This window comes from Mycetomoellerius zeteki, unplaced genomic scaffold, assembly GCF_001594055.1.
Source record: "Mycetomoellerius zeteki isolate Tzet28-1 unplaced genomic scaffold, Tzet1.0 scaffold322, whole genome shotgun sequence".
Lineage (NCBI taxonomy): Eukaryota > Metazoa > Arthropoda > Insecta > Hymenoptera > Formicidae > Mycetomoellerius > Mycetomoellerius zeteki.
In genome coordinates this window covers 106333-122311 of record NW_017257308.1, presented here as the reverse complement: position 1 = coordinate 122311, position 15979 = coordinate 106333, and the positions used below count along the sequence as shown (strand labels likewise).

The 15979-nt window shown below is 30.5% G+C and overlaps 1 protein-coding gene across 3 annotated transcripts in view; it reads left to right on the top strand.

The window, feature by feature from the left end:
* The first annotated feature begins 7 nt into the window (after positions 1-7).
* The window catches only part of LOC108725037 (glycogen synthase kinase-3 beta), a 55502-nt gene continuing 39530 nt past the window's right edge, over positions 8-15979 (top strand). For all 3 annotated transcript variants that reach the window (XM_018451802.1, XM_018451801.1, XM_018451800.1), the window contains exon 1: positions 8-842. In XM_018451802.1, coding sequence (XP_018307304.1) covers positions 758-842 — 85 coding nt within the window. In that variant the 5' untranslated portion in view covers positions 8-757. The remainder of the gene's footprint in view (positions 843-15979) is intronic.

Below are 15979 nucleotides of genomic sequence, written 5' to 3'. Positions count from 1 at the left end.
CCCCCCGCCCCTGCCGCATCGCCGTGACAGCAGCGCGAGGAGGAAGCTAGGCCATCGTCGCCGAGAGAGTGCGCGACAGTGTGCCGAAAAAGAGGGTGGTGTCGCCTGTACGACGACGAGTATACGAAGGTGGGCCCCCTCTCTGTGAAGAAGGTGCTCTCGTGCAACGAACACGGTGCGGATAGGACACTCGTTACCTCTACGCGCGTACACAGGAAGGTAAAAGGCCATCCGTGAAAAGTAGTGTCGTCTGGGGTCTCGCGCTGCTTGTCGCCATCTCTTCCCACACTCCTGCCCTCCACGTTCACCTTCCTTCCTTCCTTCCTTCGGTCTTGTTACACTCTTAACTTTTCGTCATCCCCGACTATCGGTCGAACGTCGTTAGCATAACGTGAAGTAGAAAACGTGAAAACGGTGCGAAGAGAGTGACAGAGAAGATAAAAAGAGAGCGAGAGAGAGAAAAGAAAGTGCGCGCGCGAGCGCGCACTCTCGTGCGATGTGATAATCGCGTGTGCGACTGTTATTGATGTGCGAGGTAGTGTTGACGACGAGGGAAACGACATCAACGGCGAGTACCGGGGCTAACTTCAGGCGGTGGCGGAGGAGGAGGAGGAGAATCGCCGGAGAGATACCGGCCAACCTAACCTAGTAGACGCAGCAGGAGTAGCGGGTGAGAAAGAGGCAGCGGGGACGCAACCTTTTCAAGTCGCGGTGTAGGTGTGGAGGCGGAGGTGGAGGCGGTCGAGAAGGCTTCAGGATGAGCGGACGACCGAGAACCACCTCCTTCGCCGAGGGTAACAAGCAGCCCGCGAATCCGCCCCTCGGCGGTATGAAGATTAGTAGTAAGTACCATAACCTCCTCACGTCTGCTACTATTTCTTTCTTTTCTCTCTTCTCCCCTGCATGGTTTTCGTGGTAAACTCTGTTCTTTCCGTTGTATCGCCTTCACTTTCATTTAGTTTTACGCACACGCTCCTATCGAGTACCGTTCGAATGTTATAAATTGCGATTGAAAAAGATCGACGCTTCGCTTCTTCGACCGCTGGATTTTGTTCATTTTTTTACTTATCCCTTTTTCTCTTCTTGTGACAATTGCGTACATATCTATTTTGGTTTTAGGCACGAAAAGTGTAAGAAAGTGCAAAGTGTGAAATGGTGAATAAGTGCAGTTAATTTGACGGGGGTGTAGAGAGTGTAAGAAGGTGCGGTTGAAAGGAGCAGACTCATCGTCCATCTTTGTCTCCCTTTCATTTTCTGATTCGTTCTTTCTGCGATATTTCTTTTCTTTCACTTCTCTCTTCATTGTATAATTTTCGATATAAAATTGATTTTGAAATTGTATTACTTTTATTTTCACCCGGTTTTAATTTAAATATGCACAAGCTTAATGATTGTTCTTTAAATGTAATAAAGTATAACTATAAAAGAGGATGAGTAATCTACTCCTTTGAATTCTGACTTTGTTCATCTCAAATTTATTCTTTACACATATTTTTTTCTTTTTACTATGATTACATATACATTTATCTTTTAAATGCAAAAAGCGTAAAGCTTATATCAGAGAATTGATTTAATATCTTGAAACAAGATGAAAATTAAAAGTAATTTATTAGATGATGTTGGCCAATGAAATTATAAATATTGTAGTAAATTTGCTCACTTTTATCATTTTCAACTCATTTCAACATACATAGTCGATCCCCAAATTAGGCATTGAAAACTAAAAATTACGAACTGATGATAAAAATTCTACCAATCAGACAAATTTAATTTTATTCTGTTTTATCCTGATTGATTAAATTTTAATTTTTAATATAATTTTCAATGTGTAATCTAATATGGGTTTAAGAAAGTGTGAAATAGCGCGAATAATTGGATAAAGTATACAGAATATAAGAAAGTGCAGTTAAGAGGAACAAATCGTCCATCTTTGTCTCTCTTTTATTTTCTCGTTCATTCCCCGTTATTTCTGATCTTTCATTTCTTCCTGTTTTTTTCTCTTCTTCCTTTCTCTTTTTCCCTCTCTTCCTTCTTTCTGCTCTTCTTTTCTTTCTTATCGGTTCATCTGTGGGATGCAGAGTTACGCGTATGCGTGCATGCATCCGGATGCTCTCGAGGGAGTGAAGAGGTGTCAGAAGAGAAGGTGGGTGGAAAAATAGAAGCAATTGCCTTTTTCATGCTTAACCCTAAGATTCCTCTCTCACGATTGTCGATCTTGGCCGATTTGCGTTGCATGCTTTCTGGTAACCTCGATAGGAATGTCGTGAGATTCTATGAGGGTGGAGTCGATCTTGCACCCGTCCGCATTTCCCCTTTATTCACCTAACTTCTACGCCCTTGCGACAAAGCAGATTGAGTGACGAAATGCAACATAAATTGTCCAAAATTATAAAGAACTTTGGTTATCTTTTTGTATGCTATAATAGTATAGAATTTTCTCTTAAAATAATTTAAGCCTTTTTCATACTTCACATTATACTTCAAAAGAATATAGAATCTTAATAGTGCTTTAAAATAAAACAATAATTGCATATATAGTAGGTAATATATTTTTATTTTGTCATTAATCACAATATTTTAATTCTAAAATGTATTTTGCATTAACAAATTTAGAGGAGAGGATAATTAATATTCGATGATTTTCTCTCTTTAGCTACTTTACAATATCATATACATTTTAAACACTGAATAAATGAATAATTTAAGTGTGAACAGTTAAATTGAATTTAAAATTAGTAAAATGGCGACATGTACATATATAGTATAAAAATGCGAACGTATAAAAAGATTTTACAAAATATTTTTGTAAGAACAATCTGGCAATTTTTAATAAGTGCATCGTACCTTCGAGGACACATTGGATGAACAGCAGTATTTTAATATGTGATTGCATATTCGGCTGCTATAAATTATCACGTTTATTTGTCCTTTGTTAATCCATTTAATATAATCTGATGGATTTGACAACTCATTGCCTCATGAAAGTTACATTAAAATATTGTATTAACTAAGTTTTTAATAAAATTATGAAACAGTGTTGTGAAATCGACCTTCGACTTTTTTATTGAATGGTAAAATGCTCCAAACTACAAAAGAGCGTGTTGGCAGCACCTAAAAATGTATTAACAACACATTGGAAAGACAATTATTTTGTGGTTTATTTTTTTGTTAATTTATTTATTGTACGCTTATGATTAATGTAGGTTTAACAGTTAATTATCTTATAAAGATTTAGACGATTTTTCTGTTTATAAAGATTTTAAATTATCTATTAACCAAAAAAGTTAAGGAAATTCCTATTAATATAAGCAATTTAATGATATAACAAATTTTTATGTAGCACGTGATAAAACATAAGTAATATAAGAACACAAAAAAGTTTTATTGCAAGAAATTCTGGTGAATAATATTATAATTAATACCGGGAAAAATATTATTGTAATTTTATTTTGCAACTGATTAAATCATATGTGCACTTATTTGCGCGATGATTATTTTCATCGCTTGCGATCATAATCATGTCGACGCAATTCAATGACCATGACAGCGTTATATACGCGCGCGAAAATCTTATTATATATGCACGACATTTTTGGCGAGCGTTTGATTTACGTATGTATTAACGCACATTGATCTACTGCATTACAAGCAATATATATTTTCAATTACAAGAAATAAAAGGCGGTTATGCGAGCTAATACGATTATAAGATCATAACTCTGTTAAAGAACTTTTCAATATTAATAATATCTTTAAAAAACTGTTATATATATACATATTATGCGTAACATTCACATTTATATTGTTACTGATTTAGGATATTAAAGAATTAAGGTTAAAAAATAATGAAAAAAGAGAAAATATAGAAATAACATAAAATATTAAAATAATAAAAATAGTTTATACGTGTTTATTAAAGTAAACCAATTAATATCAACTTGAACTTTCTTTGATGAATAATAAAGTATAATAACAAGTGAACAAACAAGTAAATGTGAGGTGAATAGTATGCAAGGGATGATAATGTGATCATTATTTGGATAAGACAACATTTTGATTGATAATACTTAAGTTTATTCGTAACATTGAAAGTTTAATGATTCATGTCTGCGAAAACAAGTTCAACTTCATTATTTGATTGCTATAGATAACCTAGAAGCCTAATTGCACCTGTGTTTAATAAACATTTCTCCGTGTTGCATACTTGTTCATTGGCAAGGCAATTTATATAACGGCACAGGATAAATCACGTATCTCGCCATGCAATCCACATGCGCCGGACTGTGCAAGATAAACCGTTACCGCCTTGAACTTGCATAACGCTTGCATAATTTTTAATCGATATACCGAACTATATATGGAGTTAAATTATGCAGTTCGACAGAATAAAGCTAACAGCTTTAGCATAACTTTCGTATTTTATTTATAAACATCAAAAGTTACGGTCATAATCGTAATATTTTCATAATTTTGTAAAAGAAACATAATCTGAGTTTTTTTAAATTTTCTATAAATTGAATATAAAAGTGTATATTTTTCTTTTTTTAATAATTTTGTATAAAAGTATTTTAAATCTCTCACACACACATTTTATTAAATAAAGTAATTATACATTATGTTGAATAAATATTATTCAGCCTTTATGTGTTTTAGTAGGACGAGAATTTCTTTATTATTCTAATAATTATGAATGACTTTTAATATCATCTTATTCTTTGTGCTTTAACGTATTTTATGCAAGAAGTAATGTATCATTACACATTTAAGACGCTAGTGAGTGGCTTACGTCTACGTCTCCCCAAGGACGTAATATAATTTACCATTCCGATGGATTATCTGTAAGATACTGCTGGCCGACATCGAATGGCCGGTAGTGGATGATAGTAGGCGTAAATATGCGACAATAATGATTCAGACTTCTACTTTGACTTTCGTAAACGCGGCTCATGCTTGAATGATAATCTATTATGTCTTATCTAACAAAAATACTCAATTCTCAGATGTTCGATGATCGATCATAAGCTCTACTTCCAATACATATATAATTATAGAAATTGATTGACATATCTAAACTAAACGAAAACTCTATATAATACATATCTTAGCAATTGTTATTTTAATTTTATAAATTTACATATAGAACAAAATAATACTTCCTGAAAAGAATTTCAATTTTTAAATGGGATATAAGATATTCTGATGTTTTTATAATCGATTTCTATGATAATATCTGTGATAATAAAATGAGCAAAGATAAAGAGAAAATTACCGGATAAAACATATTTCGCTCACTTGGTGAAGATCAAAGATCGAGTTTCTATAACGATAATGTTAAATTAAGATAACTTTCAGAGCTTTCGTGTTGTCAGCGATGAGAGCGTGCTCCTGTCAAAAATAGTGACACAAGTAATGCAATCGCATCGCTATCTTTGGCGCACGCGACCTGCGTACGTCCATAACCTTCCGATGCAATTAAAAATACGATTTGATCGTACAATAAGAGTTCCTGTATCAGATAAGATATTTTAAAATAACATTAGTAGGGCTAATATTTGCAGAAACTAATTTAAATAATGGCGATATGTTTAAAAATGATTTTTTAGCTATTTTTTATTATTTTTAATAATAAAATTTGTGATTTGTTTTTATACTCAATGTAATGTCACAAACAAGAATATTATCACAGAGTTGAAAAAAGATTTATATATATATATTTTTACTATTAATTTATTATTAAAAATTACAGATATCTCGATAGTATTAAATGACAGCTTTACGATTGGAAAACCTATTAAAAAATAACATCGTCGGAATAGGAGATATCTTGCATATATTTGCGTTATATATGTATATACTCATATATTTTTTTATTATACCTGTGATCGATTTTTGAAGGACTGTAAATTCCCCGGAGAATGTTTGCGTTATAAAGAGGGTCGATCACGTTACCGATTCACGTATTCGAGATCTAGGTCAATGTGCTTCTACGATATTAAACTATTCGCGAGAGAGAAAGAGAAAGATGATACGCGTATTTCAACGAGCTCCTAGCCTAGTACATTAATCGACCCGATTTTTGCTTGATATCGTATTATCATTCAATTTTGGCATTTAAAGCTGTAATCTATTATAAAATATCTTATTATCTGTATCTGTAAAATATATTCGAAAAAGATATCTAATAATTAAATATTTTATTATAGAATTATTATTATGGAAATGATTGCTGTCGTTTAACGTCACAATTATCGAAATCGCATTTATGAATGACAATCACTCTATGTCATCCCATTTCTTCCGATGTGTTCAATTATATGTCATGCTAAAATACGCATGTCAGTACACATGCTTTACAAATAAAAATGCCTAAGACATTTGATTGAGCACCAATTTATTCCTTTTGTACTCTTGTCATCACATATTCATTATCTGCGAAAATGTCACGCTTTTCCTATTCACACATTTTTAACCTGATTTTTATATATTCATGTTCTTTCAAAAATATTCTGTCGTCCACTCTCTAAAACCTTCAGAGTATAATCTAACACTAAAGAGTGAAATCTCACTCTTAGAAATTGACAATTGAGTTACTCTTTTCCATCACTAGTTCAATTATCAATTTGACTCTTTGGAATTCGATTCCGTTCCAAAGATTTTCGAGAACAAGAATTTTCTATTCAATTATTACATTTCTCTTATTTTAATTTTATTTACACTTGTCAAAATAATTAAAATTCTCATCTATTTTTCTGTATTCATTTTACAATATTATGATCAATAACTGTTTGAAAAAAAGATAAATCGTGCATTTAAATTTAAAATTGCATCAAACAGTAAATTGTACAATTGATTTCACAATTTCGTATACATTTTTGTCACGAAGTCTATGTAGATCAATAAACTCACAATTCTGAAACATAACTTTTTTTTAATAGCTTACTAGCTTCCTAGAGATACATAAAAATTCAAGATCAATATTTTGGAGTAAACAAAATGGAGTATAAAAAAATTTTTTTCTGAATGTTTGAAGGTAACTTTAAATGAATAAATACTTCTTATATGTTGACTAAGTTTTGTTTTCTCGGTTTTTAAGATAAGAGATAACAAACTTTGTCTCTCGAATCTTCCTCATTCGTGACTTATCTCGATAACAGACGGACAACAGTACCGACCGATCCGATGTATAAATAATCGGGGCTGATGGTCGACCAAGTAATTGCGTATTGACGCGGTTGCCAGGCGGAGCGCGGAGACTCGATTGCGCGGAGGATCGATTATCCTCGTGGCGGTGGCAGCGGGCTATTCTGACCCGAATCAGACTCATTCCGCGGATAGCAGTCTAAAAGGGATCGTATTTCATATGCATCCCGATTTCTCATAACCTTTACTGCTTCGATCGATTCTTCTTCGAATGGCCTGATCGCAGGATCGCAGCTTGGTGACAATGCTAAAACGGTGACCGTTTAATCTTGAAATGACGCTACTAGCTAGTACTTCAAGTATTTTAAAGAAAAGAGTGAATAGGTATTACTTCAAAGAAATTTTTTTTATTTCAACTAAAACATGATTAAAACTAATACGACGCAAAGGAAACTAACGCAATTATTAACTTAGTGCTATTAAATTATGTGTATTTGTGTATTACAGATGGTTATTTAAATTATTTAATTGTACATCCAATTTTCTGAATTTTATTGTGATTTACATATTGTCTAAAATAAGCTCAAAAGTCACTAAGTTAATAATGTCGGTCGTTTTCAAAGATACTCTCAGCTCCTCTCGATATCGATCACTCAAGGTCACTGTGTTAAATTCGAGTACAATATATAGTACAATTGAAAGAGAAAGAGAGAGGCGAAGGCAGAGGAAGAGAGAGAGAGAGAGAGAGAGAGAGAGAGAGAGAGAGAGAGAGAGAGAGAGCTTTGGACATTCGTTAGCAACCTTAAGGTGTAACGGGGTCCTATGATTTTATGAATGGCGCATTTCTTCTCGGAATTTGGAGTTGTTTCAGAGAATAGTTAAAGAGATATGTATACAAAGAATATATGACTCTTATACGGAAAAAAATTTTCTTGAAAATAGACAAGTCAGAATTTTCTAATTAAATTTATTAGAATTCTAGTTGAAATAACCAGATTTCTGCTTGATACAATATTTCTGGTAAAATCTACTAGAATTTTTATTTTTAGTAGAACAATTATATCAATCAGAATTCTAGCTATTTTAATTAGAATTATAGAATTTTAGATTTTATCAGAAAATTCTGATTTGTTCATTTTTCACCATAATTATTATTTGATCCAACTAAACTGTTTTTCTCAGTGTATGAAACAAGAAAAGCGAGTATTACTCTTTACAATTAAAGTTTTTATAATACCTAATAAAAAACAGGAATAAATGAACTGAATTTTCTTATCCCACACAAATTCTAATTTTTTATATGACTAATTCATGTATTTTAAAAATAGAAACAATACTGTGTCTGTGAAGTTAGCACGGCATTTTATTAATTTTCAAAAAATAATTATTCCGGTAGCACTTTCCATTGTTCTACTGTTCTTTCAAAAATGTTCTGCATTTTTAATATCAAAAAATCAAAAATAAAGAAATGCTAATTTCACGTTTCATCACGGCGTAACTTGCTCTAAAGTACCAGATGCCATCGAATATTACGATATCTCAAGTGTTCCCGTTTCTTTTAAGCTAGATTGATTATTATATGAAGTTTCAGGACAAAATTCTAATAATTAATAATTTTTAAACAGATTAGAATATTCGCACTTCACGGAAACGTGTCGACTCGATAATTTTGGGCATTCTTGACATTGATAGTTCTGACTTGTTCCGTTCAAGTTCTATACGAATAAATTATTATCAAAAATTGTTTCGCCTTATAAACATTTTTTAAACAATTTTAACTATCGCTACCAGCACGTCACTTTGCGGAAATGTGTCGTGCTGATTAATTTCAGCACTTCTGACGGTAATTCTGAGTTGTTCTAATCGAGTTCTATAATTGTTAACAAAAAAATTAAAAAGAAATTTTTTTCTTCACAACATTGAAGTACTCTTGAAATCGTACAACTTTTGTTTAACAAATATTTTTCCATCTTTTATACTTCCGACGGTATTCGGCTCGAAATAGAAATACCGTTTTTTTTTCAAAGGGGGGTTTCACCCCTTAAACATGAGTTAGCGCACATATAAAAAAATACGTGTCTCTTTCCGGACAGTTGTGAAATTTCCCTTGTTAGTACATTTCGACTCACTTTGGAGTCTTCTTCACCAATACAATAACTAAAAATTTTTCCTTTGTACATTTAAAGCGAAGTCACATCAAATTTACAGATGTACAATCCTAAATAAGTGTGATGTAAGCCTTCCATATCCGAACACAAATTGAGACTGTTCTCTTGCATAAGGATATGAAGGATATGCATTTCGATATTAATCGTTTATTAAGGAAACGTTTTTCATCAAATAGGTATTACGACATTCTCCTAGTCGAAGTCAAGTTCAAAGTTAATTCTATGTTCAGTAATCATTGAGTGATTATTAGTATTTCGATTTATGTGATTACGATGCTCTGACACTCTAGTTTTAAGTTTCCTTTCTGTTTACCCGACATGTAATGCATTACAGGATTTGCAGGAAATTTTGTAAACGACATTTCTCTTTTTTCTCGTGAGAGGATGTCTTTTTGTACCTTAATGTTTAAGTTATAGAATATCACAATTACAACAATGAAATATTTTGATATCAGAGAAGGAAATATATATAGAAAAAAAGAAAGAAAATAATGCGACAAAAGTAGTTACCGAAGGGGCTGTGAAGCTAGCACCCCAACATTGAAATTCCATAGTTCTGATTAGAGTTCCCGTTTAAAGATGGGGTGCTAACTTCTTATCGAAAATCGAAATCGAATAGTTCTGAGCGGCTTAATAGCTTCATTTTGTGAATATCTAGAGTATCTGATGTATAAAAAGAAATTTAAAAAAAATTTTTTTTAAATTAAAAATTTTTGAAAAAATTAATTTTTAAATATAATAATTCTGTTCCAATAATTAGTTCCTGCTTCCTTTTAACGAGACGAAGAGTTTTTTTTATAGTTTATAACGCGAGATTGGCTCAAATATTTTTAAATAATTTTTAAAAAATAGGGTGCTGATTTTTTTCTTATCGAAATTCGAGATCGAATAGTTCTGAGCAGCTTAATAGCTCTCTATTTTTGTCAATATCTAGAGTTCTTGATACATGAAAAACAATTTTGACACATAAAATTAATTAAAAAAATAAAAAAAATTTTTATATAATAATTCTGTGATGTTAATTGTTATTCTATCTATTTATCTATCTCCTTCGTAGTGAATCTCATTCCAAAAGAGTAAATCTCACTTTAAAGTTTAAAAAGAGTGAAAATCTGCCATTATTGAACAAGAGAATGGCCGTATTTTCACTCTTTCTTCAAGACTGGCTCAATTTTCAGTTTTTTCGAGTGAGATTTCACTCCACCAGATTTAGAGACTATAGAACTCTTTGTCTTAAGTTAAAAGGAAACGGGAATTCTAATCAGAACTATGGAATCTCAATGTTGGGGTGCTAACTTCACAGACGCACCGAAGGGTAGACCGCTGACCACAATTGTATACACCAATGCCTACTAATACCTAGCAATGCCCAATTTTTATGTCCATTAATGGTCCTAATAATGCCCATTAATACACTGGTAACGCCTATTAATGCTCTAATAATACCCATTAATGCCCTGGTAATACCTATTAATGCCTTAGCAATGCATAATCTCATACCACTTACTATAATACAAAATTCTCTTAAATAATACCCAATAATGCTTAGTAATGCCCCAAATCTGTACACCACAATGCCCTCAGCGGTTTATCCTTCGGTAGTTATTACGTAAAGACTGAATCAGATTTAAAAAAGTTATGGAAATGTAAAAGTTAAAGGAAATAATATACTACTGTTATCTTAACGAAACACGCGGTAGTACTTTCCAAACTTTTTTTACAAGAACCAACCCTTTCTAACAGCGTCGTAGTTGTAAATATCCCCGCTTTCCATGCTCATCTTTAAAAATAGATTCGTTACAACGCGCTATAAAGCTGCGTCTGCTGACGCGTTATATTTTTAAACTTTCGCTTTGCGTCTCAAAAAAAATTGCAGACGTATTTATATAGATATACGAACAATCAATTGTTGGAATTGATTCGATTGTATCAGTTTTCTTTTTATTCACTTGCTGTATCTTATTACGTTTACTAAAAGAAGTAATTTTAGATTAATTTAGAATTGCGTTCTTTTTTATCTTACATTTAAATAATTTTTTCTATTTTTCTACGAAGTATTTAAAAAAAAGTTTAATAAAATTATTTAAATTGTCAAACAATTTTTTCTTATTTTTTAAATGTATATTTGTTTTATTTTCAAACTATTTTAAATCCATATTTAAGAAAATCTAAATTGTACATTTATTGTGAAACTATTTTCATATTTTGCTTTGTAAATTTAATCTTGATTTCTAAAATATTGCTTCAAGACAGTTTATAGAAATAATTAATATAATGATCAGTTAATTTCCTAAGAAAGCAACGTTCACAACGTTGATGACAGTATGGTCAGTCGTTTGGTTGCGTGCCAACGCACACATTATTTATGTATTTCTTATACGCTCAACTAAAAGAGATAGATTTTTTTGTCTTTTTTGTTCTTATATATTTCAATTTAATTTAAATTTCTTTCAAAATTTGTATCTTGTATATGCATATACACACACAAACACACACACACACACACACACATATATATATTATCTGTAAATTTGTACTAATTTGTAAAAATGTGTTACCTAAATAATTCACAATTTTCTAAATTTTAAGATTGTTAATGTGTGTGTGAGATAAGATTACTTATTAATTGAACAAAATAAAATTTATATAATTTAAATTTAAACTTTTGAAATTCTACACTGAATGATATGAAAAGCAAACCATGAAGAAATCTTTTGTGTGCAAATGCGCATAGTCTAAAGATATGCCTAAATTATTGTTTTATCGGGTAAGTAAAAGTTGTAATGGAACTAAAAGAAGAATGGTTCGAATAATTTGAAATGCATTTTTGATTAGAATATAAAGATAAGTGAGATACTGAAATGCATTGATGTACATATCAGTGCATATAACAAAAATTTTGTATGAATTGTTACAGATTAGATAATGAGAAATGAATCAGATAACTTTATTATGATGAGAGAAACGTCTTTCAAACTTTTTTTAACTTTTGAAGAAAAATTCAGAATTTACAATTAAATTAATAGAAGATAGTTTTTTTCCTAAATCATAATTTAAATAGGAAATTAATTCCATTCTGATTTCTTTTACTACGAATAGCTTCTTTGAATGCACAAAAGAATTAATTAAATCAAACGCGAATTTCTTACGATCAGAGTTGGCAAAAACCCAGTTTTTTCCAGAAAAACCCAAATTTTGGAGGTTTTTGTGGTTTGTGGGTTTTTGTTTTGGGACTCTAGTACAGCTATCTATTGTTTTAAAAGTGTAGTATCTGTTCGACAAAAACATAATCTCAAAAAGTCGTCCAACAGATATTACCAGGATTTAGGACCAGCATTTTATTAATATCATTTATGCAGGGTTGGGTAAGTTAATGTTTTTTTTTTAACTGAATAAAGTTAAAGTTAATGACAAAATTAATAAAGTTAAAGTAAAAGATGAAGGAATAAAAAATTAACTTAACGAAAGTTAAGTTAATATTGAATTAACTTAAGTTAAAAAAAAGTTAATTTCGAAAAAAATTATTTTTGAGGTCAAAATGTCCTAATTTTTCTTAAAATGAGATTAAATAACAACTACAATATAGATTATTAAGTAAATTAAATTTTTGATTTTTTTATTCACACATGATATAACATATAACTTTTTAGGTTTTTACTTTTTAATAAGCCTTAAGCCATAAGAAATGGACCAATTACAGTCAAATATTCTCCTCCCATTCGACTGTAATTTTCGACGGTCAATTTCTTATGACTTAAGGCTTAAAACACTTATTGTAAATCCGGACTAAGTCTTATGGCATAAGGCATAAGCCAATCAGAGGGCTGTATTAGCATCTTAAGAAATTACTTAAGATGGTCTTAAAATATGAATGGATTACGAATTTACGCTCTTAGTCTTATATTTTATTATTTTTCTGAGGCATTTAAAAGAAATAAAAAAAAATTTTTAACTTAAAAAAAAGTTAACGTAAAAAAAAGTTTAAAAGTAACTTAGTTAAATTAAAATTTAATGCATTTAAAATTAACTAAGTTAAGTTAAAAGTTATTAACTTTTTAACTTTTTTTTTAACTTTTAACGTTTTAACTAGTTACTACCCAACACTGCATTTATGTTAAGCAATCATTTTCGATTAATTTATAAATAAAAAACTAGTTTAATTCTTAATGTATGTTGTGATAAACTAATTTATTTTTAAAGATCCAATAAACGTTGCTCGTGTTTTTTGTCTTTTCTAATTTTTGCTTAGCAATCTCGAGCTACATGTTTTACACATTTAAATTTATTTACACGCAGGTCGTATAATGCGTTCTAATAACTTTCCATTTAAATTTCATCGTTATTATTTTGATTAATCAATAATCGGTTGAAGCAAAGTTAAAGCCTCGGTGATCATGAGGCTTTAACTTTGAAACGTTGGATTGATATTAATTGTAAATTTAGAACCATATCACAGGTACATTTTTAAAAATTATGTATTTCTAATTAAATGTATTATGTTCAACCTATGATATGACTTCATGTTTTTAATATATCGTATCTTTCTTTTCAATGTTTAATTATAATTAAACTAACATAAATGAATTAAAATATATAAAAATAAAATATCTAGAGAACTCGAGATTGCTAAGCAAAATTAGTAATTAGAAAGATCAAAAAATACGAGCATTTTTTTTTTAGTTTATTGAGTTTTTGTTTAAAAATGCGAAGGTATATTAATATTATACAAAACAATAAAATTTGACACGCATCTGGGTTTTTGTAATTTGTACTTGGGTTTTTGTATTTGAATTTTTGTACAAAAACCCACCGGGTTTTTGTAAACTGGGTTTTTCTGTATCAACCTTATTAGAAAGTCTTAATATTATTATATATTATCTCTATAAAATATGAACCACAATTAAAGCCATGAGAAATTGAAGAAAATTAATTTTTCTACAATTATGATTGTGATGAACTCAATCTTTTTTTTTATTTGCTTTGTTTATCATCCGTTCATTACAATGAGAACATTTCGCTTCAAAGTTGCAGTTACTTAGAATTGTTGGAATTCGCCTCTGATAAAGTATGTCAGAGCGAGAGGTATCTCATCGTGTTAGTTCCCTTAATGTAATTTTGCGATCGGCCTTGAGCCGAGAGAAAAACAAGGCGCAATTTGCTATAGGGCTTGGTCATCCAAATACTGATTGTATGGTCTACGTAAATGCATCTTTTATTTACGTGTATCTATTTGGATGTACTCACGAGCAACAGAAACGTTGCAATATATTGTCGTAAGCATAATTTATATCAGTTCTAAATTAAAAAAAAACATAAAAATCGTCTAAAATAGGTTCTTATCTATAAGAACATTTTATAAAATCTCTTTCACAAATAAATTAAGATTAGAATAAAGTAAAGATTGATTTATTTTTTAAATTATAAATGAATAACCTTTTTCATACTAACTAAACACTTTATGAAAGAAATATTTTCTAAAAATTTTTATTTTTAATTATTTTTAGAAAATTATTTTGGAAGATGAAAGCAGGAATCTTATATAATATACTCTCAAACATATTTATTTGAGAGAAATGGAATTATAATAGTTATAAGGCAAATATTTTATTTTAGATAAATATTTAAAAATCAGTATATTACATATTATCTTCTAATTTAATCTAAATTTAATCTTAAAGCTAATATAATCTAATTTCAGGTAAAATCACATTAAGACTTTATCAAAACCTCTGTCATTCAAATTAAAATCGCGATTTATGGAATATTATATTACAAATTGTAATATCTTACGATATTACAATTTGCATTATTTTTGCATAATGTTTTTATTAAAAGGAACTCTTCGAAATGATAAATAATTAAACCTAATTTAATATAACTAAATATATGCATAAGTTAGAATATTTTCTATTTTCTCTTGGATATAAGTAATTCTTTTCGGAACTATACTTAAAATAAATGTATTTTATAAAATAAAGGACAGCATCTCATGCCAAAAGTGTCTTGGCATCCAGAACCCCAAAAGTTAAGCTTAGCTCAAATTGCCATAACTTTGATATATTTGGGTTTTCTGTCGATTAGAGATGTACCAGCTCACGATATGTCGAATCAATAAATGAATGTTCTGCCACAAATAGAAATCCGCTCTTGTTTGCACGGTATACAGTGCGTTTATGTTTCGCATCTATAGGACAGTATTGTTCGTCACAGACGATCGCGGAGAACGCCCGCTATTGTCTCCATCGGTTCATCCTTCGACGAAAGCACGATCTGTCGCGTTATTTTCATCGACTGAACACTTTCTGTGCTGTATATCTCCCATAAATAAATATTTTACATAAATATTTTACGTATTATCGCCTGATTCGTGTTGTAGAAATTGTTAAAGAATTCTTTATTCATTGCGATATATTTTCCGTTTTTTTATTCTGTTTAATTCTGTTTATTCTGTTATTGACGATATTTTTACTATATATATATTTTATAAAATTTAAGTTTAATTTTAGTTTTACTCGGCACGTCTATTAAGCTGACACAGTCACTTCAGCACAATCGAACGAAACCTACACAGAAATTTAGTGCTTTTTTGTTGCTAATTTGTTGTTCAATTCCCAATTTTGTTGCTCCAGCCAATTCCGAGGAAACAATGGCTGTGCTAACTTAAGACTAAA